Source organism: Rhynchophorus ferrugineus, unplaced genomic scaffold (genome assembly GCF_030347505.1).
Source record: "Rhynchophorus ferrugineus isolate W39M unplaced genomic scaffold, kcgeb_rfMv2 rfM7, whole genome shotgun sequence".
NCBI classification, from domain to species: domain Eukaryota; kingdom Metazoa; phylum Arthropoda; class Insecta; order Coleoptera; family Curculionidae; genus Rhynchophorus; species Rhynchophorus ferrugineus.
In genome coordinates this window covers 14,289,514-14,316,758 of record NW_027472586.1, presented here as the reverse complement: position 1 = coordinate 14,316,758, position 27,245 = coordinate 14,289,514, and the positions used below count along the sequence as shown (strand labels likewise).

The window sequence follows — 27,245 nt, the reverse complement described above, 5'->3', positions numbered from 1 at the left end:
ACTGAAGATTCACTGTTGTTCACAACTGGCCATATATTTTCATAATACAAAGCAAAATATTAATTAAATTCAAGCCTTCAACAAGTGACAATCAAATCCCATCCTGGTTAGATTACGAAAAGCCAATATCAAATATCTGGTATCTTGTACGTCAAATAGTTCGGTGGGCTTAAGGGTAAGTGACACATATTTCATTGAAGAATCTGATTTTATCAAGTTGTTATATCCTGGTATGTGCTATGGGAAACAGAAATTTCAAACATTTCGATTATTTTTATAATTTTATAATTTTGTTCAACAACGCAAGCTGAATATGTTGGTAGCCCTATTAAATAAATTTGCATCTGTATCTTCAAATTATCATCATAATTTTTTTTAGTAGGTTTGCCATCAAAACAATTTTGATTTTTCTTAGCAAATATAGAGCACTTGATTTCAAGAATAGTATTCCCACAATTCCCAAGTAGCGATTGTACTATTATTATTCTACCACATTTCATGGTTAATGTGACTGGAATATTTACTGACTTCAATTATATAAAAGTTCTAGTATTTTTTTAAGATTATTATTTCAGTTACGGTCACACAACAGTACAATCATTATGGACGAATTGATCAACCCCAGTTGTTAAATATAACATAAATAAACGAAATAAAATCGAAGCGTGCTAAAAAGTTCAAAGGTTGGAAGGCGGAAATGATGGTTAGAAACGATAAATGAAGTCAGTGTTTCGTAGCGCTTATGATAAGTGTTTGATTTAAAATGGTAAATTTTGTAAATTCTTGGTAATCCCACTTTTATATTTAAAATATATGTGTTTTTAATAACCTGTCTATAGTACATTATTATTATAAATTAATATTTTTGTGATTCTCTATTACAGTCCAGCGTATCGTATAATAAAAGTCTTCTAGTTTAAAAGTTCAAATATGGACATTCAAGTTTATAAATATATATAAGTTTCTTTTATTACAAACTTTAATGTATGTTTTTTTAAGGATTAATAGATTAATTTAGCAATTTCTGAATTTACTACGTTTGTTAAATTGCATATTACAATATATTAATGATTAAACGATAACTATTGTATGGACATTGCATGTTGTGCTGTATTTTCTCCTTTCAATTCATTTATTGTTCATGCGATAAATATTAGAAAGAAAATATTATTTTGTACTACAAAATAAATAAGTATTCTTTATAAATAAATATGATACGCTTTTATTACAAACTTTAATGTATGGCTTTTCAAGTATTAATAGATTAATTTAGATATTTCTAAGTGTATTGTGTTGTAATAGTGCATATTCATTTTTACATATTATACCAAAAATTATTCGCTCAAAAATTTCGTTATACAACTGCTATACTGTTATACTAAGAAACTGATGGAGTCTTCAATAAGCTGTCATCAAGAAGCAATCCATGAATTAGTCATTGGCCCAAAATGATAAAATTTGTTCAATACTGTGGTATGTTGAAATTGTGTGTAATTTTCCAAATTTTACCATTTCAATATCAAATATAAGTTTAAAATGTGTTTTACTACATAATGGAAATACTATATAGCACAAGATTGGACGCTATGTCGAGATTAAAAATAGTTTCAATGCTTCTTTGGTCAACAAAATGAATTTGCAAAATTTCCATGTTTTATATGTGTGTGACAGTCAGCAGGAGAACGGATCAACGTTAGTCTAAAAAACAATGACTTGAAAGACACATGACCAAGAAGAATGTTTTATATAAAACTTTAGTAGGCGCTAAAAAGAATCTTCACCAAGTGTCACCAAATTTTCAAGTTTAGTTGGAAAATTGTTTCAAAACTATATTACTGTATTTTTACAACTACTTCTTGTACTGATATAGTTTTAGAAAATAATTTAAAAATCTAACTAGGATGGTTTTTAAGGCTTGTACGGCGACTTTTAAACTAAGCCGTTCTTATAGTTCTTTTTTTGGAGAATATTCACATGTGCTTTAAATGGTACGTTAATAAAGAAAGAATTGGCAACTATGGTGTGGACAAGAACGGAAACAAATAGTGCTTCTCGAGCTTACTGAAGTATTTAGTAGAAGAATGAATTCAGCCAGAGTTTGAAAAAGAAATGAACTTCATACGTTTCATTATTTGTAGAATGACAAAATCTAGATAAGGTTGCTTATGCTGATTAAACTATGAAATGAAATATGAAAGATAAATCGCTTTCCTTTTGTTGTAGGAAAAATCTTAAGTTAGAGAAATATTCTTTTATTTTTATTAATATATTACAATACCATTACAATTCTTAATATTGGGTGATGAAGATGAATAATAGATAAAAAGGGGTAGTTTTCAGAGATTCTTCATTAAGATGTTTTAAATGGTAATATGATTAATGCTTTGGAATACTGTAAAGGTAATATGTGGAATCGATGAACCCAAAAAGGGTATAAACCAAGATTACATCAACATGTCATCAAATTAATTAATCGAAACAACCAGATAATATTGAAGAAAAGCAAAACCTTAGGTTTATTTTAGTACAATGTACAGCGTTAAGGTTAGGAGTATAATATATTGACCCATCAATTAAAAAACACCAATGGATTTGTCTTTAAGAATGCTATTTTTAAAAATGTATTAATAATTTAAACTTACCTGTGGCATATATCCGACCCTGGGACCTGGAACACCACTTCCTCTGGATCCAGGTGTTCCTCCTAGTACCCAGATCTCCCCAGAGTTGAGTCGCTTTCGACCAACGATACAATTTAGGAGAGTGGTTTTACCGCAACCACTGGCTCCAAGAAGTCCATATCTGAAATCCAATTCCATTCATATAGGTTTCAGGTTTCCAACAACTACGATTCATAGTAACAGCTCGATTGAAAAGTCGCCGGCTTACCATAGTGAAACACATTTTTTTGGGAAAATTAGTTTTTTTATTCAACATAATTCCCTTCAAGGGTGATACACTGATAAGAGCGACCCTCCAACTTTTCGATGCCATTTTTGTTGTACGATTTGTCCTTTGCTTCAAAATAGGCCTTAGTTTTTCTTTCGACGAAAATTTCTTCCCAGCGAGCATTCTTTTGAGATTTGAGAACAGGAAATAGTTGCTGGAAACCAGATCTCGGGAATACGGTGGATGAGGAAGCAATTCGAAGCCCAATTCATGGATTTTTTGCCATCGTTTACACTGACTTGTAACACGGTGCATTGTCTTTGGTAAAGCAGCACTTTCTTTTTCTTCAAATGTGGCTGTTTTTCGGCGATTTGGTCTTCAAACGATCCAATAATGCCATGTAATAGTCGCTGTTGATGGTCCTTCCTTTTTCAAGGTACTCAATTAAAATTATTCCATGCGCATCCCAAAATACAGACGCCATAACCTAGCCAGCCGACTATTGAGTTTTCCCACGCTTTGGAGCGGGTTCATCGGGTGAAGTCCACTCGGATGACTGTCGATTGGATTTCGGAGTGAAATAAGGAGCCACGTTTCATCCATTGTCATATATCGACTTAAAAACTCGGGTTTGTTACGCTTGATCATCTTCAAACACTGCTCCGAATCATCAACTCGTCGTTGTTTTTGGTCACAGGTGAGCTCGCGCGGCACCCACTTTGCATAGAGCTTTCTCATACCCAAATATTCGTGAATTATATGATGCACACGTTTAGTTAATATCTTTAGAGTGTCTGCTATTTCATTCGATTTTAATTCACGGTCATTAAAAATCATTTTGTGGATTTTTTAAATGTTTTCGTCGGTAACAATCTCTTTTGGGCGTCCACTGCGTTCACCGTTTTTGGTGCTCATTTCACCACGTCTAAACTTAGCATACCAATCCTTGATGGTTGATTTTCTTGAGGCAGTGTCCGGAAACTCAGCATCAAGCCTTTTTATTCCAAAATTCCTTTTTATCCATTTTTATCCAAAATGCTATAATTCATAAAGAAATATTCCGACAGCTGTCAAATTTATACACGCATATTTTGAGGGTTAGGGCTAACTAAAAAACATATGGATTTAATCTAGTAGCGCTATGTGTCAAGCCGGGGACTTTTCAATTGATCTGTTATATTTGCGGAATTACATGTCTGATTGCTTTGTTGAGCTTTGCTCTAAAGCAGTCGCAAAAGTAATATTACTAATGGTAATATCAATAATATATTCCAAATCGTCTAGAAAATCAATAAAACATGAATTACTCAATGATCATATTATCATAAATGATACCATATTTTAAAGAAATATTCGGATAGACCCCGGTCAGCCTTGGTATATCAACCTATGTGTATATTATTATTTTTTTTTTGGTATCTTGATCTTGTTGCTAATAAAAACCTGAAATACGTAAATTTAAAAAACTAAAAACGCTGAACTGGTATTAGAAATAATTTTTGGCGTTAACATTTCAAGTTCTAGATGACGTCAATGTTAAAAAACAACGACGATCTAGCAGACAAAATACGTTTTTTTTTCGTCTAATTTTAATGAATTATTTGCTATTACCAACTGGTTAGACTTGACATATGAAGAGTAAAAAGTTTATTTATTTATATCTGAAGTCGTTGACAAGGTTTTCATTATGAACTTGAAATTTTACTGAAGCAATACAATAAAGTTTTAAACCCTTATATTTCATCTAAGATATTTAACTTACTTAACCTATCTTGTGAAATTCCGCAGCGATGTTGTATTGATTTCTCTCTCTCGTTGCTCGGGTAGTTTCTTTTGTAGTTATGCTTATATACTTGTAGTATTGAGTGAAAAAAACCAATACCTACACACCAGTTTGGGTTTATTAACAAGCATTCAATATTTGACCAGGTGATTTGAAAAGGTTCTTATTACATATTACATTTAATTATAAGAAAACAAATCAAAATAATTTATTCAATTTATATTATATTCTTCAAATAATCCGTATAAGCTGCAGGAACTGGCAACGTCGCAATTTTAAACTCTTGCGTGCATGGCAGGATCCTCCAGAATTAGACCCTCACAGCCAGTTGTAAATTTAAACTAATCTCGAACGCACACAAACAAATTTCATCAAAATCGGTTCAACTTTTTAGGAGTTCAGTGGCGTACACACTGACAGAAGAATAAGTAACTGAAGGGTTTTTTTTTGGTGATTGAAAATTCTACGTAATCCAACCAAACCCATCATTCATGAGTGGATTTTCCCGTGTTTGAGCATGCATAATATATTTTCTTCTTGGTTAGGTAAAACACTTAATTATTTAAATAGAATTATAGTCAATAAGTAACTAAAAGTTGCATTCTATTGAAAAAAATATTTACTGATTTTGTTTTAATAGTGCCATCAAAAATAAATCAATATACAACCTTATATAATCCTTTCCATATTGTTTTCATAGATGACTAGACGCATTATATATTTTTATAGACAACCCGTTGAACTAGGTGATTAAATATTAATGGTTCAGTATTAAGCAGTTTTTACTCAAATAAAAAACACATTAAATATTAATAAACACAATTGATGATATTAAGGTCACATTTTAAATTCCTATAAGTTGAGGAAATACGGTGAAGTTGTCCGGAAGGAAAACTAGTGCACTCTAAAGGATAAAACTTACATGGATCCTTTCGGCACTGTCATATTTAGACCATCCAGAATGACGTAGGGGTTTGCTTTAGTGCCATATCTTTTGTATGCTCTCCTGACACAGACAGCCTGTTGTTTTCTGACCTGTAACGTCGACTGTTGCGTCATGAATTGCCTCCTACGCATCTCCAGATCTGCTGGACCCTCAGTCATCTTTGTACCTAGAACAATATCAAAATTCACAAAAATGCTTGCGATATTAACAAATTTAACACTTCAAAATAAGGAAAAATCTCGGTTTTAACATCTTAAAGTGGTTCTATGTTCGGTTGTATATTTTTTTTAGTGTATGTTCGACGATTTCTCCGTCTATTATGGACCCATTTTCAAAATTCTTTTTCTTTCGAAAGAGTGTACTTCCGAGGTGGTCCCATTGGAGCCAAGTTAGGATTATATGGGGGAAAGGGTGAAATCGAGGGAAAACCTCAAATTTCAAAGGCACGTACAATGTTTTCATATATTCAATAAACATGCTGGTCGAGAAGGATATTCCATCAAGAACTGTTCGGTTGGTATATGTAAGGAAGCATTGTTGACTATAACACCTTTGGTTTGGATGAACTCGATGAGACATACAGAGGAAGTAATTGATAAATGGTGGATGGTGAATATATTTTAGACAGATTGGAAATTAACAGTTTAGTGTTTGACTTGGACAGTGACTCGGAAAGTGAAGGTGTCTACAGGAAACTTTCAGGATATATGATAATGCTATGCAATGCTGGAAATTCCTTAGACAGAGTGATGAGAGTGGAAACAACTAGAGGTAGGCACATAATTAACAGAATATAACTGTAGAAAATGGTATTGTAGGGCATGAAAGATTTGTGTGCACAGATATGATTGTAATTGTTCAAAATTAAACATGAGCATTAGGTTACAACATATGAGGAGAAAATGAATACTAACTGTTTTGTAGATATGGTAAATGCATTAGGCAGAATTCAGAGATTAATTTTATCAATAATGGTGTACACAGATAGTAGCAGAAGAAATAAAAAATACAGTGATATCAAGATGACTTGGCAAGTAAACACACCATCAAGGAAAGGAGGAAACAAAAACTAAACGTAAATATGCTCTCGAATGAAAGTAAAATACACTACTTTGATATATAATTGTTAATTAGGTAGAATAGGCCTCCAGGGGGATACCACTTCTTAAAAATATGTGCCTAGAACTCTACCTCATGGGTGGCGTGGAAAAGATTTCAATGTAAATATAATAAAACAAATCTAACCTACAAACAATTATACCTTTAGTTCTTAATTGTAGTTTTAAGTCCTTCGATAATATATGCATCAGATGTATTATAATGTTAAAATAAACTAAATATATTTGATAACTTTTTGGTTCAATTATTTTATTTAGATTAGATTTTTGTTGTATGTTAAAGCTAAACTGAACCAAAAACTCAGAGTTGATGCGACAACATTGCGACGTTTCGACAAGTTGCAATAACGCAAATATAAATAAACTTTGAATAGACTATATAATTTTATTTTAAGTTAGATGTAGTCTGTTCATAAATAAATCTGGAATTAGCGATCCCAGTACTCACAAAAGCAGCAAAAAGTCAGTAATATTACACGACGTATAATGTTGAATTCATTTAAAAATTTGTAAATATATAAAGTCAAAAGTCACCAATATAAAATAAAATATAATACCAAAAAATAAAATAAAATCACGCCATAGAATAATAGACCAAAAACCCCTGTTCGCATTCGTCGTGATTCACAATGTTAGGTAATAATCTCATGCTGTCAAAGACCATATGATATAATAACCATTTCCTAATGATAACGTCACAAAAAAGATTATTATTTATATTTGAAGCCTCGTGCTATATAAAACTACGTATGTGGGCATAAAAAATGGCGACCTTTCTTAGGAAAGTCATTAACTACTCGGACGTGCGACCAAGGCTTCGTGAATATCTTTTATTTGTTTTTTCGTTGTCCAAAAATGAAAAAGATGTTTTTTATTGATTATTGATGTGTGAAAAAAGTCAATTAAACAAACCATTAACTTTACTAACGAGACATTTTTAAGGTTATGATCACAATTTATTCATGATCTGCGGACTCTCTATAATTTCAATGGATATTAATTCAATTAACCATAGTATTGTATAGAAATGAAAGAAACAAACCGGCAATATCAGTCGCCGATAGCATATCCGAAATGAAAGTTTTTTTTTCTCTTAATTTCATTCGCGCTAAATATTTTTTCCTACAAATATATTATAACGACCTTGATCTACAATTTGGATTCGGTAAAATTTTCTCTCTTCCTCCGTTCAGTTCTCTTCTGTGCGGTAACGATGTTACGTAAGGCGCTTACATATACACGGCTTTGCTGTTCCTCTATGGTCTGTCGGTTTTTAGAAATCTTCAAGAGATGATACAATATGTACGTAAAATACTATTTCAACAAATGCCGGCTGCTTGGGAAATCCATAAACATGTAATAATTCGGGATATCTACTCAATTCATTTGTTTTTCGCACGCCGTCTGTCAAGTGTCAAATCGGTGACAGGTTTACGTCAATTTATTATTTGAAACAACGGTGCAAAATACAACTGTTCTTAATACACCATTATTTTTATTAATATAGATTACCAAAAAATACCCAAAAATGTTTAAAATTATAAAAAAGTGTTGATTACTTTTTCACAAACCAAATTTCCATACTAAAAATAGTATAGCTGTGAATTTCTATAATAATTGGTCGTAATATCTAAATGTAATGTATTGTCTAAAGTTAACGTCTTTAATAACATTGACAGAATAGGAATTGTTTTTCTCAAAAAGGCAATTAAATATATTCTGAAAATAACTTAAAATTCTTATACTAAAGTCGATTTGGCAGCGCTGTTTTTCTATGACTTGTTGAATGGTTTGTCTTCCAGTTTCTAAAAAACTTGGAGAGATGTTGCAGTAGATACGTATAAAATACGATTTCACAGAATACCAGCTACTGAGACAATATATAAACATGTAATAAATCCGGACACCAAGCCCGTTCGTTTGTTTTCACGCGTCATATGTCAAACAATAAACCGGTGACAGGTTTAGGTTATTTTTATCAAGTGGTAATGGTAAAAATATTATTCATTTTCAGTTTACAGTAAAATAAAGTCTTTTTAAGAACTGTAGGGTAATATTGTTTAAAACTTCAAGTGCAGTGTGTATTAATATTGCAATCATTTTGGATTATTATTATATATTACTAGTTTAAATATTTTTTTATAAATACAATAACAAAACAGACATTTTATTAAAAATATAATTAAATATATACTCAGAGTAAGTTAGAGATTATTTAAAATCACCTTTTGTACCACATAGTGGTGTAGGTGTTATTGAGAATATACTTATACATATTCGATATTTATGTTTTGTGAAAAAATATATGAATTATAATCGTAAACGACATTAAAATTATACACGACTACATAAGTAATGTACATGACACTAATAATTATAAATATTGTAACCTTAAAAATAAGTATAAAACTACATAATATTTGCTGTATAATCTATTTTTAATTTAACTTATTAATGGCCCTTTATTTTTCTGACTTTTTTTACCTTCTATCTATTTGGGCATATTGGAGTAGACATATCCTATGTAAATGATTATTTTGGTGTGACATATTCCAGAATCTCAATTTTAACGGTTCTGTTTGTTTACTTAATGATAAAGTTATTTTGTGACCAAGATTATTCAATAATTTCCCGTGTTACATCCAAAGTTTAGTGTTAACATATATCAAATTGCACATACAAGAGATGGTTCACCCTATATATTTAACTTGAAATAACGTAGAACTACTTACTTAATTAACAGTATAATTAAGAAAACCGTATGTGTAAGTGAAAAAAAAAAAAACAAAAACGACATCTTGTGAGTATATCAAGCGTAGACTTTCACCAAATATTCATAAAATGATGTAACAAACTTATTAATATTTTTCAATCAGGCGTGATATTTGGTAAAACAACTAAAAGCAGACTGTATACCACTGTATATTGAAATTACCCTAATAATAATGTGGTATAAACTTAATTTGACATAACATGCAGTCATTGATCAATACATAAACAAATGAACAAAATAACGCTTGCGTTGATAGATTTTCTTTCATAGTTTGTCGTCATATTTGACTGAATTATTTATAATAATCTGTTAATCGATAGAAATATCAAGATTGTATTAACAATAAGATTTTAGAAATAGGTATATATTTTTAAATAGTACTTAATCAATAATTAAAAGTAAATCATGTCAAAAAATAGTTTAATTCAGCAGAATTAGACACTGTGGTAATCGGTTGTTTTTATTTGGCAATCAAATGTTTACAAACCCCAAACCACTAGATATAGGACAATATGTATTTTTGTCGGTTAAATAAAAATTATATTGGCCATTATTTTGTTATAGATTGAAGGAAGTAGTTATTTAATATGAATAATAACTTTATATGTTATGGTGATTTGTGAAAAATTATAATAAAACTCAGGAGTTGATTTAGGAAAGAATTTCCGCAGTTTGGAGTTTCTATATACCCTAAAACTCTTTTAGTATATATAAAGGACAACGAAAAACTTACTCTGATAAGTTTAATATGATTAATTTCAACCGCGCTAGTATCGCGCGGAACAAGCACTAGCCGCAGCAGTAAAATTCTCGTAGACGTCTCGTTTCGAACCGGTCTTCGAGCGAAAACGCGATTTGGTGGTGCCCGGTCTGACTGTTCGAAGACGACGATGGCTTTCCGACAACATCTCTCCACTTTGGAGCCTCCAGGTGGGGAAACTGCACCTACCACGATCACCATATGACGTCGCATCTCGCCAAACTTTTGTCAACACGCGCAATTACTCATGTTGATTTCGGTATTGCCAATCATCCAAAGCCAGGGGATACCGCCGGGGATACTATGCTTAAGCATAGTAAAATAAATGGATTTTTTGTTATTGATTACCACGTACCTTCTAAAACACTTATTACAAGTTTAAATTATTTTTTAATCGATGTCGTTCTCCTGACGCTCTGACATGTTCATGTCAACACTAGAGGTATCCACAAGAGTCTAGTTCCATAGAGTGATAAAGATACAACTCAATAGGGGACTCTGGTGCAAAGTTATGCTTTGCCCAACATCCAGAGGACACCATAATGGACCATTCAAGTAATTTGATTGGTCAATTTAAATCTCCATTATAGGCACCTGTAAGAAAAATATTGTACTGTGTGGTCATGTTTAATTGACGAATGAAATTTAAATAAAAAACAATTTTTTCCTGACATAAATTTATTAAATAAAACTTAATTATATATAAAAATAAATACAATATTTAAAAATAAATAAATATAAATATATAATATCAATTTATCTACAAAATATAAATGTAATATAAAAATAAATCACTACATAGTATAAAACAAAGTCGCCTTTTCTGTCCCTATATCCTTATGTGCGCTTAAATCTTTAAAACTACGCAACGGATTTTGATGCGGTTTTTTTCAATAGATAGAGTGATTCAAGAGGAAGGTTTATATGTATAATACATGCATAATATACTAAGGCAACATTGCTAATTTTAGAGGTTTCTAACGTGATGTCGTAAATTAACCTATTTTTTTAGGCTTATTTAGCAATTAGCAAAAACGCTGCCTAACCCTACGAGTTAGATCAAATTAATGTACTACAGTATTGTACACCATAAAAAGGTCTACAAAAAAGTCCGCGATGGTATATGTTTATCTTTTAGGGATAACATTAACCATTTTTATTGTTTACTTTTTACGTGAGAAAATGGCTTATTTACGAAGCTATTTTAAGCAATACGGCATTAATCCTTATCGAATTAAGTACCTTAAATACAGTGTGCAATTAATATAGATCAATATGGTTTCTTACAGCATGTAAATTAAACAAATATTTTCGGAGATATTACAAATTTAAAATTTGCGTTTAAAAATGTGTAATGTAATAAAAATTGTATGATTTTAGATATTCCAAAGATAGCAGGAAATCTTCATAGTAAGTATAGGGGAAGAGGAATTGTTTTACTCCAAATTTAATGCGTGCAGGCCAAGGGCAGTAATGAATGAACCAAAAATACTGGATCGATTTTAATCATGTTTTCATTGAGTGACATAGGCATATATATTTTATGCCCGTGCAAAGTCGGAGCGGGCCGCTATGTTTTTATATACAACGTTCATATTTTTTCTGTAGTGTATTTAATTTAGTATCAGCATTGCACCCGTGCGAAGCCGGGGCGGGTCGCTAGTATATCTATAAAATATAAATATTATATACATATATACAAAACCATAAGCAAAAAACTTTGGTGCATTGCAAATCAAAATTATCTCATCCGTCTTTTTCCTTTATTAAATTTATTAAAGATCATTATGGTATGTACAATTGAAGGGTTTAAAATTTACTTTTTTTTTAACATTTGACAAAAATTTTGTTATATTATCGACGTGGCAAAATCGCTGAATAAAATAAGACATAGTTCAAAGACCTAAAATATAATAAAACAATTTCGTTGGAGTCTGGGGCACGAGATATTGTCTTGCCTCTAAAGAATCAGTCTCAATTTGTGGGTCTACTGATTTATTCATAATTGTATGTAAACATTAATCACACTTAATTTCTTTTTTCAAAAGTTTTACTAAATAACCTGAAATATACACTACGGTACAACGTAAAACTTTGTTTGTTCTCATAGGAACATCTGGACTGAAGTTATAGAGTCAAGCAATTAATGGTAAGAATGAGCAGAAAGGGGGATACTCGTTGAATGAATACAAACTTTACTATTACCTTCTGAAGTTTGTTCAAATGTCGATGATACTTGCTTCAAACACCCTGGTTGTGGCCCTGGAATGATGGAAATAGGCACTATAAATATAGTAAGACAGTTTAGAAATTAATGGTAACAGATATGTGACTGATTCCTTCAATTTACCTTCTATATCATTTTGATTTTGGTCCACTTCCATTTGTACATATGAGCCCAGACATCGTATTATTTTCACCATCACTAAATTGTTTATAAGTACTTAAAGGAAAGTTTAAATGTATCAGAAAAATGTCTGAAATGGTAACGATCATAAATCTGTTTCATGTTTAACCTAACCAGTTTAGGATTTTTAATGCTTTCTACTCATTTCTTAAAGATCGCCGGGTACTTTTTAACGGAAAACGATGATACAAATCCTCAGTATCTGTGCATCCGGGCACACAACATATCCTAGAACGAGAATGCATTTCAACTACCAACTTGTATATATTAATAAAATAAAATAATAATTTAATGTATAAACGTTATAAAAAGCTAACCACACTATCCTTTACGTAGGGCACCCTGAAAATGACCACAAAATATTGAGAATGTGTCTGTGTTTTGTGAAAATGTCGACAAAATAAACAAACCATAGAACAAAATGAATGAACTAATCAGATCACGTCGCGGCTCTTAGCATAGCGAATAAAACAATTATTATGTTAAAAATGGCGACATCTACATGTTGGACGTCGCGAAACATTTCCCCAAAATTTCCTATGAAGTTAAATCTCTATGTCTAGTTCTGGAGAATCCCGCATGCGCACAAGTGTTTTATTTGCAACGTTGTCAGTTGTTGAAAATTATACGAAGAATATAATATAAATAGAATAAATTATCTTCTCTCTAATATTTCTGTTGAGACTAAAGTTAAAATCCTTTTATATATTTCTCGTCCTCTATAATTTAAAAAATGTAATATGAAGAATATTTTATAAATATCTTTAATTTTAACATAATTTTGAAAAGGAAAAAGAGAAAATAAAACAATATGTAATTATTTATCAATACTTAAAAACAACAATAACAAACCAAAGTTATAGTTCTTGTAAATTATTTGTATACTTGAAGAATATAATATGTATACTGGAATTGACAGATTAACTTAAAATCTCACTTAACTTTAAAACTCAGGTTCACATTTAACTAAGTTTACCGTCTATTATTTTAAACTTATTATTATATATAAGTTATTTAACCTTTTTATATCTTTGAGTCTACTTTTTACTTTCCTCCAGGTGGGGAAAGTGCACTTACGTGCATCTCATCAAACTTTGTGTCAGCACATCCCAATGTTGCCGCATTAAAATTGACTTTTGGTTTTTGCATTTGCCGATTTATATCTTATATTTATCCCGAAGGTAAGGGTTTATAGAATTTCTCGGATATTTGACAACATGACGCACCAATAGCAATCCAAATCCAAACATTTTTAAATATAAAAAAATATAGTCCGTTCAGTAAAACAGTGAATTCACGTCATCTAAATTTGTTTCGTCAAAACATCGCAATGTTGCCACATCAAATTTAAGTTTTAATTCATTTTGGCTTCGACATATAAGAACATTTTGATTTAAATAGAGTTGTGTCTTTTTATTTTCTTATACTGTATGCATAATTATGAGTCTTTCCCTATTAAAATTCCGTTTACCTGTTTTATCCTAATGTATATGGCTTTATTATTTTATACCCCTTGCACCTTATTATTTTTAATATTCCATCTGAAAGATCTTTATGCAGTGTACAATTAAAAGGTTTAAAATTTACATTTTTTAAAGATATGTGACAAAAAATATGTTATATTATCGACGTGGCAATATCTCAGGATAAAGTAAAAGGAAAATCTGAAATTGGAAGTACAGAGTCAAGTTGCAATTTCTCAACTCCTGGTAATACATCCCTCGTTAGTATTGATGATGAGCACTTTAGATGATTTCTCAAACATACTAGGTGAAGGATTTATATTCCTGAATGCAGGAGTTCTAATAGATCCAAAAAAAAAAATGTCAAACTATCTTGGTTATGTAATCTTAAGCCACTATATTTATTCGAATAATAACACAGGTTTTGGTTTTTGTTTAGTTCAAGAAATCTTCGTTTTACGTTGTGCATATTTTCTGTTTTACATTAATTATTATGGAGTAATAATATAAAAATTGATGACAATGCGTCAGTGTAGTAAAAGATGTAGTGTACCGGGGTAAAAATCTACTACGGAAATTAGACATCATTTCCCAGAGAATGATCTCGCTCCTTTCCAAAAATGGGTTGATCATGTAAATAGTAGAAAGTTACCTAGGCAAACCACAATGCAAATTTATTAACGTCATGGTGTCTGTCACGGACATTTTAGTGAAAAATTTAGAAATACCCTTCCTTCACGAACAGGTATTAGGGTAAATGCATATTCAACAATGTTTTTATCAGGTACATATAAAATTATCTATCTACTACATATCTGTTTATATTGTTGTTTATATTGTTGTTTATATTGTTGTTTATATTGTTGTTTATATTGTTTATTATTGTTTGTTTACAGAAAATCAAAACCTACTTATGAAAATGTTAGTAGTAATAAAATTCAATTAATATACCAAGTTGTTCGTATGCTGTCAGTGTGGTCTCTACATAAAGAAGTCTTACAAGAAGGTAATAATTAAGATAATTGGATAATTAGTAGTAATAAATACTACTTTTAATGGTAAAATACCCCTAAAATATTTGTAATACTTTAACTTTTTAGAACAATCAATGTTCAATAACTTTATTGTAGAGCTATTGTATATTTAAATTTGATTGCCTTGTTAAGAAAATATTTGTTACGGTGCCATCAATTAAAAATGTAATTGCTACTTTTATGGGATTTATTATCTTAAAGAAATCTATTTTGTCTAAATTTACAAATAACTACATTTGTTTAACAAATCTTAACCAAGATTGCTTAAAGAATTTTGTTGGATCTATTAGAGGTCATGGAGGTAGAAACAGTATCCTTCGCCTAGTATGTTCGAGAAATCTTTAAAAGGGCACATCATCACTTCAATTTTTTCACATCATTCTCCCGGAGAAAAATGTTAGATAACTTATATTTTTCTTTAACGGGAGATCTAATACCACTTGAGGTTGTTAAATCACCAGTTGAGTCTATATTTTCAGTTCCAGGGAACTTTGCTCTGAGAAAAATAAGAATCTAATATTATATTTTAGTCTTATTTCAGGCTATTTAACAAAACTTCTGAAAAAAGAGACAACATGCAATATTTATCTACATTCTATATTAAGTAGTTCCGCAATCCATAATGATTTTCAAGACCAAATTTTAAAAGTTATTATGAGATGTGATTGTATTTTTGGTTTAATGAAGTTAATGCAATATCAACAGGGAAGGATTTAAAGTTTACCTTATATGTATCAAGATAAGTTAGAACTCTAATAGATCCCATAAAATTGATGGCACTAAACAAATATGGGAAGGCGTTATAGAAGAATTATAGATATTTTAATATTGCCTAGAATAGAGTTCATAATTTTTTTTTATGCTTTTTGTTTATATATATTTATATTATTTACACTTATGTATATTTGTATAGGATTCTATTTTAATAAATTAATTTTGAAAATTAAATTTGATTTTAATTTAAATACTATTGGCCAATAAATGTGACGTCACAAAATAATCAGGTGAAATGGCAGACCGATCAAAGCAAATTAATTTCTTTTCAGGTTTCTACATAAATATTTTAAACTAACCAATCAAATTCACGTTGTCAGCGCCGCCAATGATTGAACTAAACAAAACTTTGCCCCACTACTTACCATTGGACTTGCACACCACTGAAACGAAATGAACTAATCAGATCCCGTCGCGGTTTTTGGTATAGCGATTAAAGCACGTAATAAATTATCAATAGCGACATCTAGATGTTGGACGTCGCGAAACATTTCCCCAAAATTTCCTATAAAGTGAAATCTCTATTTCTCTGCTGTTAATACTAAAGGTATCTTGTGTTGTGTTAATAAAAAAAGTTGGATTAAGATAGCAAGAAGATAATTCAAAGAATCAATGGTATATTTAAGATTCAGTGTAATTTCACTACATTTATTAAACGTATAATTATAGACCATTTAGGTGTCATAAATGTAAAATAATTGTTATCATCCAAAACATCATAAAAAATTACTAAATACAAATATAGTAACCAGAATAGTTAATATCATTCTTCATAATGTCTTAATACTGTTGACAGTGACAGAATAGAAAGTTCATTTTATTAGAAACCAGCTGACCCGGCACACTTCGTACTGCTTCAATCGATAAATAAAAGACCTAATCCGACCTGGCCGATCAGCTCGAATGACAATATTATGGCTGTTAGATGGCATCCGATCCAATATTATCTTGAACATGTTTACAAAATTGTTGTTCTGATGAAGAAACATTTGTAATTCTTGAACAATGGTTCTCTTCACTGTGGATTATTAGCACAACGCTTATCAACTTCCGCATCTGAATTGCCCATAAAATAAATTAGTAAAAATTGATGACCTACATGTGGGAGTGGAAACAGCGCCCCCAGTAAGTGACAAATTTGTCCTTGTATCTGTCTTTTTTAAAGTTTTCCAATAATTATTTCTGATAGATATTTTAATACAAGCTTGAATATTATTAAAAAATGTTTGTAATACTTTATTGTACTTCAATAAGTAACAAATATATATAGTATACCTATATAATATGTGTAGCGCCAAATGATGTCATCTGGAAACAGCTGTTATGTTTCTGAATGTTGGCCAAGAAGTGCTTAGCATCATTTCCAATCCCAGAAACTAAAGAGTGTAAAGGTTCTGATGGTGGGACCAACTGTGGTAATTTTACTTTGCCTCCAGCACAACATAATTCAGTAGATTCACCACTGTATTGTAACGGCTTGCAATTTTATCTACTTCATTGTCACTCTCTAAAGAACGCAATTCTGATATAGTCATACGACTATTTTCTTAATCTGTCTCTTTTTGGTCATCAGTGCGGTAAGCACGTGAGGTAGCTCTTCGCACATTTGATTGACCGCGACCACCTAAGTCAGGTCGTCTTCTCCTCGGCATCGTAAATTGTAGTTAATCAAAATGAGAAAAGTTCTCGCGCACTTAGCAGTAAAGTGTCACTCTTACAAAAAATCAACAAAAAAAGAGCACATAATTTGACATGTACGTGTTGTAGCGGTTAAAGATAGAAGAATGCACTCTTTGTCTGAGGTATCGATCAACATATTAGTTGGTTTTCAAATGTCAAATATTATGGTAACGGTTAGAAATTTAATTTGTGACCAAAAGACATATTAGTTGGTTGTCAAATGTCAAATATTATGGTTGTGTTCGGAAATTTAATTTGTGACAAAACTTTCAGATTTATCAGTCTTTATAAAAATAATATGATATATAGTTAAAAACTGTAGTTAATGTACATAAAAATAATTTGATACTGAACAACTGTAGTTACCTAAAATTAAGTTTATTTTTTACTTCATGAGGATAAAGATATAAAAATTCTAATTAGTTATTCTCCCACAAATAATTCAAGACCAAAATTATCCAAATCGGTCCAGCCGTTCTCGAGTTTTAGCGAAACTAACGAACAATTATTCATTTATATATATAAATCATCTGTGCGAGCAGCAATAAGGTGCGATTATATAAATATGACCCTTTTATTACCACTGCACTATACCAAACTCTATAACAAAATCTTATGTTATAAAAAAAATAAGAAAAACTAGACAAATAGATTATCATTATTTATTCCAAATTGAAACATATAAGAATAAAATATATAAGCAAGGATTAATTGTATTATCAACTAATTTATATGGGGAACTGTTCTTGTATGCGAAATACAAAGTGGTTTTTTTGAACTTCAATCATTGTGGTTATTTGTAATTCGTTTTTCTAGAAGTCGATTTATGCTATAAGTTATAGTGAAAACCCATATTGTTTGAATGAATGATCTTATGAATATGATTGAGACATAATTAAACAAATGAATGCATTTTTATTTCTAAATTATTTTGATTGTCAGCTTTCTGATTCTTATCATTGTTTAAAATTAATAAATACATTTTAATATTGTAATCTATACTTCCAACCCGAACCATATCCAAACAACACAAGGCAGGCAGAACCATAAAATTCATTATCCCTATTTGGGTAAAACCTAAGTAACAAAACCCTGCAGCTACCTCAAAATATTGAAAAAAGATGGGTCACTTCTTAGAAATATCTAGAAAAGTTAAACTAAGTTATGACTGTTATTTATCTTACCTAGAAACGATACACTTAAAAATATTTATATCAAAATAATTTTATTTAAATAGTATAAATTTTATGTTATAAGTCGTAATTTACAATTATAAGTTATAAGTTATACTTATACTTATCTATAAATCACAATTATTATTGTAGAAACAACTTTCAATTCAAATTTTAAACAAATAATACTTTCTATTATTTATTTCTTTTATTTTCACAATAAAATTGATTACAGAACAGATCGATAGGCAACTTAATATATATTATGCCACAAAAAATATTACAATTAATATATTTTTGCCACTTTTGTTACCCTATATATATATTATGTAATAAATCAGTTGTTCAATATTGCAATGTCTAATAAATTTACTGTCTTTTATTATTGTTTATTACCATATAACATATTTTATTGTCATTTAACATTTTAATTTTCTTTATATGAATTTTTAAAATGCAGATTACTAACGGTCTATTTAGAAGGCCTTTTACAAAGATCCTTTCTACTTCTCTTCTGGGAATAAGGGTTGGTAAATTTAAAAACTATTATAACGCCGTTAGTGACATCTGCAGGTAATAGTGATAGGCGGCTAAAACAGATATCTGTGAATTATCTAAACACCGACCGGCGTGTTTAGACATCGTGCCAGACAGACAATGTGCAGTGGTGTGGTGTTTTGAAGAGGTAGTTTCACGTGTGAAGCTTTTGGTTTAATAACAAAAATCTAAGGAAGTATTCCCTAAATTATCACCGTATAAATATAAACATTTCTGTCCATGTATCGGTATAATTCAGAAGTGAGTTCAAGCAGCAATCGTGTTTTATTTAAGTGTATTTTATGGAAATCTTGCAAAGCTGGGCGCCATAACCTATACAACGTGTTAGTATCCGAATAGTGTTTTATTTACGTGATTAGTGCACTAATCGATGCTAATTAGGAGTAGTATTGCTTAATTATTTTTTTATTTATAATACAATATGCTCCATCCAATCTGATCCAGTGATTTTAATCTAAAATATTGAACGCCAATCTCAGGGTTTATTTTACCAATATATTAACAAAATGGATATTGGTTTATATCGAGGAGATGAGCAGTTCTCCTTCTCATCATCTTCTAACACGGTAGGTTATTACTATTGCATATTAGAGCCCAATATTAACAGCTATTCAATATGCAGGAAACATATTCAAGTGATCTTAGTAGTTTTGAGAGTTTTGGACAAAGTGAATTTTTTGATCAAATTATGCCAGAACCACCAAGTGATATATTTGAGTGGAGTAATGAAACTGACAAAGGGTAAGGTCTAGACTGTAATTTTGTACAACCATCTAAAATAAGTTGATTATAGACTTAACATCATCAATACTGCACATATTGATCATACTATATGCGCTGATGATGAAGTTAATGCTCCCCAAAGTCCTACTCTTTCATTAGCATATAAAGATCTAGATAATATAGATAACGTCTGGCAAAATGAATGGGCCTCTATTACAAATGTAAGTTGTTATTTATTTATTTATATTTTAATTTTGAAATATAACATACTCTTGTAGGATGATGTCCAGTTAGAAGACATACTTTATCTTCCGGACATTGTTGGCAATATGCATGATCTTCAATTCACAGATATTCACAAGACAGATCTTATTGGTGATAATAAAATACAAGTTTACTCTAGCAAAGAAATAATGGATAATAGAAGAATATCAAGATCATCAGAGTCCTCTGATCTGTTAAATGTTAGTTTTAGTAGCACAGACATGACAAATTTTGATATAGCTGAATATATATTTGAAGAAAATAAGCAATCAAAGCAAAGTATAGAGCCAGAATGTCATGATGACAAAGAAGGAAAAAAACAAGAACGGAATACAGCTCCTTTTATAGAACCAAGAAATATTGGAGCTGGAAGGAAGAAAATAGACTTAAAAGCTCAAAAGTATATTGTAGAAAATGATATAAAAAAAAGATCTGTAGTTTCGGATGATGAGTGTGATGTAGATATTGAGACTGTTTCAGAGGATGAAAGAGAGACTGTTTTGGAAGCTGGTGATTTAACTAGCCTTCTTGAAAAGTTTGAAGCAACTGAAGGGGGTTCACGAGGCGAGAAAATGCTTAATCTTAAGGTAAAGGTGGAGCTGGAGTCTAAGGTTGATCTTTGGCCAAAAACAAAGGAAAAAAACGTGAAAAATGAATGGCCAGAAAAGCCTTATATATCAAATGGCCAGAAGCATAAAGTGGTTAGAGAACAGAATAACAGAATTTCAAGAAATGAAAAGCATGATAGACAAGGGGAGAAAACGCGTAATCACCAAGGGATGGGTAAGTTTTGGCTTATATTTTGATTCACAGGATTGAAAGTACAATAACCTTGGGTTTTTACAATTTCTTCTATTAGTTGCATTAGAAGTTATTTATAATAATAAATGTAAAGATTGCATGGTGTAAATTAGTATATGTATTTCTCTTTTTAGTTAAAAAAGATCAACGCCGGTCACCTACATCAATAAGAAGCAGTGACCTATTGAAAGGGAAACCACTTCTAAACAGCATAAATAAATCTGGCAGCTATTCAAATTTTAAATCAACTCGAACCGTAAATGCAAACGCACCCGCCGCTGTACCAAGCGCAACAAAATCTGAAATTAGAAACAAGATAGCTGTAATTACAAATACAAAACCTGTGATAACCCCAATGACTGCTAATAGCAGGACAACTACCTCTTCGACACCTACGCCGGTTAACAACGGACAAATAAACAAACCATTGTCTCAGGAATTGATTAATCGTATCAAGGAGACTGGTAAAAGAAAACCAATCACTATAATTCAAGCCATACCCAATAAGAGAATAAAAACTAACAAAATCCCCGAATTGCACAAAACTACAGTGCAGGCAGCAAAAAGTGATAGCGTACGCCTTGATCATAATTATTGCAGCACTGTTGCGTCAAATAATAAGGATTCGGGGTTTATTTCCGAAGAGGAAGACCGAACTATCATAAGTCGACAACCAACAGTGAAGAATGCCGACGGAACTCTGATGGTTTCTTTGTTAAAGGTAAGGCAGCAATTTCGGTTGACATGTTCCATTTCACGACATTTATTTGTTAGGCAAACACGATCCATCATCTGGAACCTGCTTGTAATAAGAAGAAACTGAATTTAGATGAATACAAGCGCAGGAAAAATCTCTTGGTTCCAAAGAGCCGATCTGAGTGTTCCTCTCCCAAGTCCAACGTTTGCGACTCGCCACCCCAACAGGAAGACGAACAACAGAGAATACTTCGTCATCAGGCGAAACTACAAAAGATGGCGCAGGAAGTGTTAAATACCGCACCCAAATCTGATAGGAAACCAGACATTGTTTCAAACAAAAGTCCCTGCCCAGGTATAGTAGTGGGATCACCCGTTTTCGGCATTAAAGCCGAACCCATGGTGAAACAGGAGATTCTCGACCCAGAGAGCATGATTCCCGAGCCGCCGGCAAAAATGCGAAGAATCGAGCTAGTGAGCTTTGGCGTGAACACAGATTTCAATGTAACCGAGGATTCGGATCCTCTACGGCGGGCCGTGAAACTAGCAGAAATCAAGCCGCTATTGGAAAAAGTGAGTGGGATCATTAACGATAACTCCCTAATTTCGTCCGTTATCGAGAACATCCCCAAGATGATTGAGCTCAAGGCTCGGAAACAAGAGAATCTATCGACCGAAGGACATTTGGCAAGTTCACAGACGCACGGCGAAGACAAACAAATAGTTTACGTGGAAATAGGTCGGGAAAAATGTCCGACCAGGGATGTTTTGACCCAAACCAATTTGAGTCTAATAGGTCAGAAGAGACAAGAGAGGATACGAGAACGAAGTAATTCAAGCAGTTCCAGCAGCTCGTATAACAGTAGGGACTCCAATAGATCGAAAAGGTTTATTTCAAGTTAAAATACTTTAAACTATGTAAATAACTCGATGATCGATTACAGATCACGCCATGATTCTTTCTCCTCATCGTCTTCATGTAGTAGTTCGAGTTCGATGTCATCCACTAGGTCTTATTACAGCCGGTAAGTAATGAATATATCTAGCATAGTTTTACTTCGACTCAATCTAAAAGCTTTTCTGCTTGTTTTAAAAGTTACCTCCAAAACAACTTCTAATCAGTGTTCTAAAAGTAATGATATGTAAAAAATTCTGTCTAAAATTTCAATTATTCTTGACTATGTGGCGAATGCGATTTTTTAAAGGATGGTTAAATTTTTTGAACCTAATAAAACACCGTTTTTTTACTGATCTGTATTTTTAGCAACAATTGCGTCAATTCATTCCAATATACTTATTAATTACTATTGTCACACGTGCTGAATTATATATTAAATATAAAATTAATAATACCTCATAAGACCTGTTATATATATATCGTATAAAAAGTTATTTTTGGCGCTTCTGCTGGTGCTACATATTAGCGCAATTTTCCGGATTTTTATCTTTGGTACTGAAAAGATCCTTTAATATTTTGACATTTTTGACAGAATTTCAGCTGCCATCTTCAGATCTTCCTTTTGTTCTACAAAAAATATAGCTTATTGAAGCAACTGAGATATAATTTAATACGAGGGTAACTATATTTCTGGAATAGGAAAAAAACAAATAGTTAAACTGCGAATATATTTTTATTATTTTTCAAAGTACTCGCGACGATGAGCGATACAGTTTTGCATACGCTTAAACCAATTTTCAAAGCATTTATTCAATTCCGAATGAGATATCTTCAAAACATGAATTTTGAACGCTTCAATTGCTTCTTCGGGTGATGAAAATCGTTGACCATGCAGATTATTCTTCACGGATGGGAACAAAAAGAAGTCATTGGGTGCTAAATCAGTGCTGTACAGCGGATGGCCCATCAATTTGATGTTTTGAGTGCTCAAATAGTCTCTTGTTTGAGCTGATGTGTGAGAGCTCGCATTGTCATGATGAAGAACAATCCGGCGTCTCTTGTTTGTTTTCCTTATTTCACCGAAGACATCTGGCAAACAAATGGTTGTATACCAATCAGAATTTACTGTTCTACGATGCTCTAGAGGCACTGTTATAATATGACCAGTTTTCCCGAAGAAACAGGCCACCATTTTCTTTGAAGTGCTTCGTGCGCGTTTTTGGTTCATCTCGGAACACCCATACAGTCAACTGCTGCTTACTTTCAGGCACATACGAGTATATACATGATTCCTCACCTGTCACGATTTTATAAACGTCTTTCGAAGCACCGCGATTGTCAAATTGTGTGGGATCCAACGCGAACATAACTTTCGCACAGCTAAGTGTTCATGTAAAATCGCATATATGCTGATGGAACTAATGCTTAGGGATGCCTCAATCTCACAATAGGTGGCATGACCATCTTGCTTAATCATTTCGCACACAGCATTGATGTTTTCTAGCACAATAGCCGATTTTGGACGACCTTCACGAAACTGGTCGCACAGCGAACTACGACCACGATTGAAATCACTAAACCAGCGATACACGGTGGTTTTTGATGGAACTTCATCGCCAAAAGTCAAATTGATTGATGCACTCTTGTTGTGGTAATCCACGTTGAAAATCGTAAAAAATCATCTCAAGAAAATGTTCACAATTCAGTTCCATTTTTTGCCGAGACGAAACTTTCAACTAAATATAAAGTAAACAAATAGCGTCCTTGCGACAAAATGTTCTCAGTACGTATATCGTCAAAAATGTCAAACTTTACGATGGAACCGTCAGATGGACTCACATAACAACAGTGTTGCCAATTCCCTCGACCCTCCTATACACATTAATTAAATCCTTTATAAAACCTATATATCTCATATATAAATGATATTACACTAACGACTTTAAACAAAATATAACTTAAAGGTGGATTACTTTTTTTTGAACTAGTTTCTATACCTAATATAAGTCTATTCAAAATAACGATAAACTCACATCATGACGATGCCGAATGTATTGCTTATCGCAATTTGTAAATTCGTTTTAAATTCAGACAATATTTTCCTTCCATTTTATTCTTGTGAAAAAGAGATACAATGCTGTCTGATACGTTCGAACAAGTAACCGAATCAGCCTACAAAATTCAGTTGGTTGTCAAACATTCCCAAAATTCTTCAAAACATTAATGATAATACATAGAGGTTATAAGCCAGCAAATGTTGTTTTGGCTCTTTGCTTGATAAATTTCAAATTGCTGCTTGTTATTACTTTTATTACTTAAAAATGCCGAAGTCTTTAGTTACTCTAATCAGTTACTTCAAACAGGAATCAGATATATGCATTAGATGTACTATTATATTAAAATTATATATATTATTAATAACATCATTATGTAATGATAACGATAACGTTATTTATGTTTCATTATTTTATTTAAATTAGAATTTTGTTATATGTCAAAGACAAATGAACTAAAACTCATAGTCGATCCGGTAACATCGCGACGTTTTGGCGCCATAAAAAAGATGGCGTTAGTTCACTGTTATACTGTATTGAAGTAACTTGTTATATTGAAAACTTTTATATTTGTGTTTTAATATGTTAGTATACTGAAATAATAAAACCTACATATATATTATAGTTTATGTAGGGCATCTTCGATTGAATGAGGGTAAACCCAGAAGAGAAATTGACTTAATGCTTGTATTGGTTTTATTTTGTGCTGAAATTGTCTCATACTAAATAACCTTGAGTTTCCTTGTATCTGTGAATTGTATATTTACGAAATGAACAAAGAGAAAATTACTTAAAATATGTTTTCTCTTGAATCGAAGAATATATCAGTTAATATATAATACATTAATGGGATGGTTATAAAAATTTGGTTTTTCTTTTCCAGGCAAACATCTTCCAGGAGTAGATCGAGGTCGCCGCGATACAAGAGACGGAACAACACGAATACTGATCGCGACCACCTTAATGCTGTCGAAGAGCGCAGAATAATCTACGTTGGCCGAGTTGTGACAGGCACAACCAAAGAGGACTTGAGGAAAAAATTCCAAAAGTTTGGGCCCATTAACAAGATTTCCCTTCACTTCCGGGATATAGGGTATAAGCACTTGTATGCATCTTTATTTAATTCATATCTTTAGTTTTCGGTAAAAAATTTAATACTTCGACGTACGCCATATTGATTCTGCGATGCCGAATTAAATCGAATGAATTATTTAAACTGCGCTTTCAATATTATCCTTTTGCTGAGTTCATTTAATTAACAGGGAAAATTATGGATTCGTTACGTTCCGGTATAAAGAAGATGCTCACGCTGCCTATGAGCACGGTAATGATGATCCCGATTATCCATACTACAAAATTAGTTTTGGTGGGCGGAGGGAATTTTGCCAGTCAGCCTATTCTGATTTGGGTAAGTACTTAAAACTATTCGATTAGTTCGCTGGATGTTTAATCGATGCTTTTCGCAGATAACATGAGAGACGATTCTTATTACCAGTCTAAACAAACTGATGATTCTTATGATAGATTACTAAAGGACGCTCTGGAGACCTTGAAAAAACGCAATGCTTGACAATGGGAGTATATAAGGCTAGGTCTAAGTAGTAAAATTTTATTTTCACTCATTGTATTGTGATAATGATTGATTGTGAGTCATATTTTTATTTTTTCACTTTATTAACTTCACCACTTTATTTTTATCCATTTTAAGTGTGATGATTTGATCAGAATGAAGGTTTGAATGAATTAGGTGCAATGTACATCAGTAATTTATTTTTGATTTTCTCTTTTTTTATTTTAAAAAGACTGATGGGGAATGTCCTGGTTGCGACTAAAGCCTGATGATATCCATACTTTATTTATTGAGTCAAATTTATTGGATATCTAGACACCCCATCTTACATAGTTAATTATGCTGAGTTCTTTTTAGAATATTTATTTTTTAGTTGAATTGTGGAGAGTTTTTTTGGATTAAGACTTTTTTCCTTTTGATATGCTATAAATTGATAGCTGTCAGCATGTACATTTTGTAACATAAGATTCTTTTTTATATGTAGACATAATTAAAGAAATTGAATAAAATTGTAATGTGATTAATATCCAAGGTGTGCTTTTATACATTAAAGTATTACTTACTTTTAAGTTAATTGTATTTGTTCAGATTACTAGTCTTTATCGATTTCTTCCGAAGATTGTAGTTTGCTGATAGACCGCCTCAATGCGGTCAACTTCCTCAAAGCAACGAACAATTTTATGTGTAAATATTACTGCCTTCTCCGGATTTTAATGTATAAAAATAACCATTTGAACTGTTTATGTTTTTATACCTGTTGGATTTGTTTCAATGCTGATTTAAAGTTGTTTTTAATAAAAAAAAACTAAACCAAATAACGTCTATTATTATTTTTACCAGTCATAAACTTGTTAATCCACGGTTTTTGATATTTGAAAATAA

At 31.6% G+C, this 27,245-nt stretch overlaps 2 protein-coding genes across 3 annotated transcripts in view; one reads left to right on the top strand and one right to left on the bottom strand.

Annotated features, from left to right (window-relative positions):
- osy (ABC transporter oskyddad) overlaps positions 1-10,428 on the bottom strand; it is a 40,117-nt gene extending 29,689 nt beyond the window's left edge. The window contains exons 1-3 of the mRNA XM_076410160.1: positions 10,243-10,428; positions 5,595-5,784; positions 2,643-2,802 (exon numbers count right to left, since the gene is read on the bottom strand). Coding sequence (XP_076266275.1) covers positions 2,643-2,802; positions 5,595-5,776 — 342 coding nt within the window. The 5' untranslated portion in view covers positions 5,777-5,784; positions 10,243-10,428. The remainder of the gene's footprint in view (positions 1-2,642; positions 2,803-5,594; positions 5,785-10,242) is intronic.
- A 9,027-nt stretch (positions 10,429-19,455) lies between these two features.
- On the top strand, positions 19,456-27,181 carry srl (PGC-1 family member spargel). 2 transcript variants are annotated; one of them, XM_076410146.1, is made up of 10 exons: positions 19,456-19,923; positions 19,980-20,098; positions 20,151-20,301; positions 20,359-21,127; positions 21,280-21,866; positions 21,920-22,728; positions 22,786-22,866; positions 25,677-25,886; positions 26,056-26,201; positions 26,260-27,181. In XM_076410146.1, the coding sequence occupies exons 1-10, from the start codon at positions 19,864-19,866 to the stop codon at positions 26,361-26,363; spliced, it is 3,036 nt and encodes a 1,011-aa protein (XP_076266261.1). In that variant the 5' UTR covers positions 19,456-19,863; the 3' UTR covers positions 26,364-27,181. The 2 variants fall into 2 exon arrangements, with proteins under 2 accessions (XP_076266261.1, XP_076266260.1); XM_076410145.1 differs by having other exon boundaries at positions 19,459-19,923; positions 25,677-25,898; positions 26,260-26,504.
- The last annotated feature ends 64 nt before the right edge of the window (positions 27,182-27,245 follow it).

Coding starts and splice junctions, on each gene's coding strand:
- srl (XM_076410145.1), top strand. CDS start 19,864: ATGGATATTGGTTTATATCGAGGAGATGAGCAGTTCTCCTTCTCATCA. Junction 21,867..21,919: donor TGATGGTTTCTTTGTTAAAG/GTAAGGCAGCAA, acceptor TTTATTTGTTAG/GCAAACACGATCCATCATCT. Junction 25,899..26,055: donor GATATAGGGTATAAGCACTT/GTATGCATCTTT, acceptor TTTAATTAACAG/GGAAAATTATGGATTCGTTA.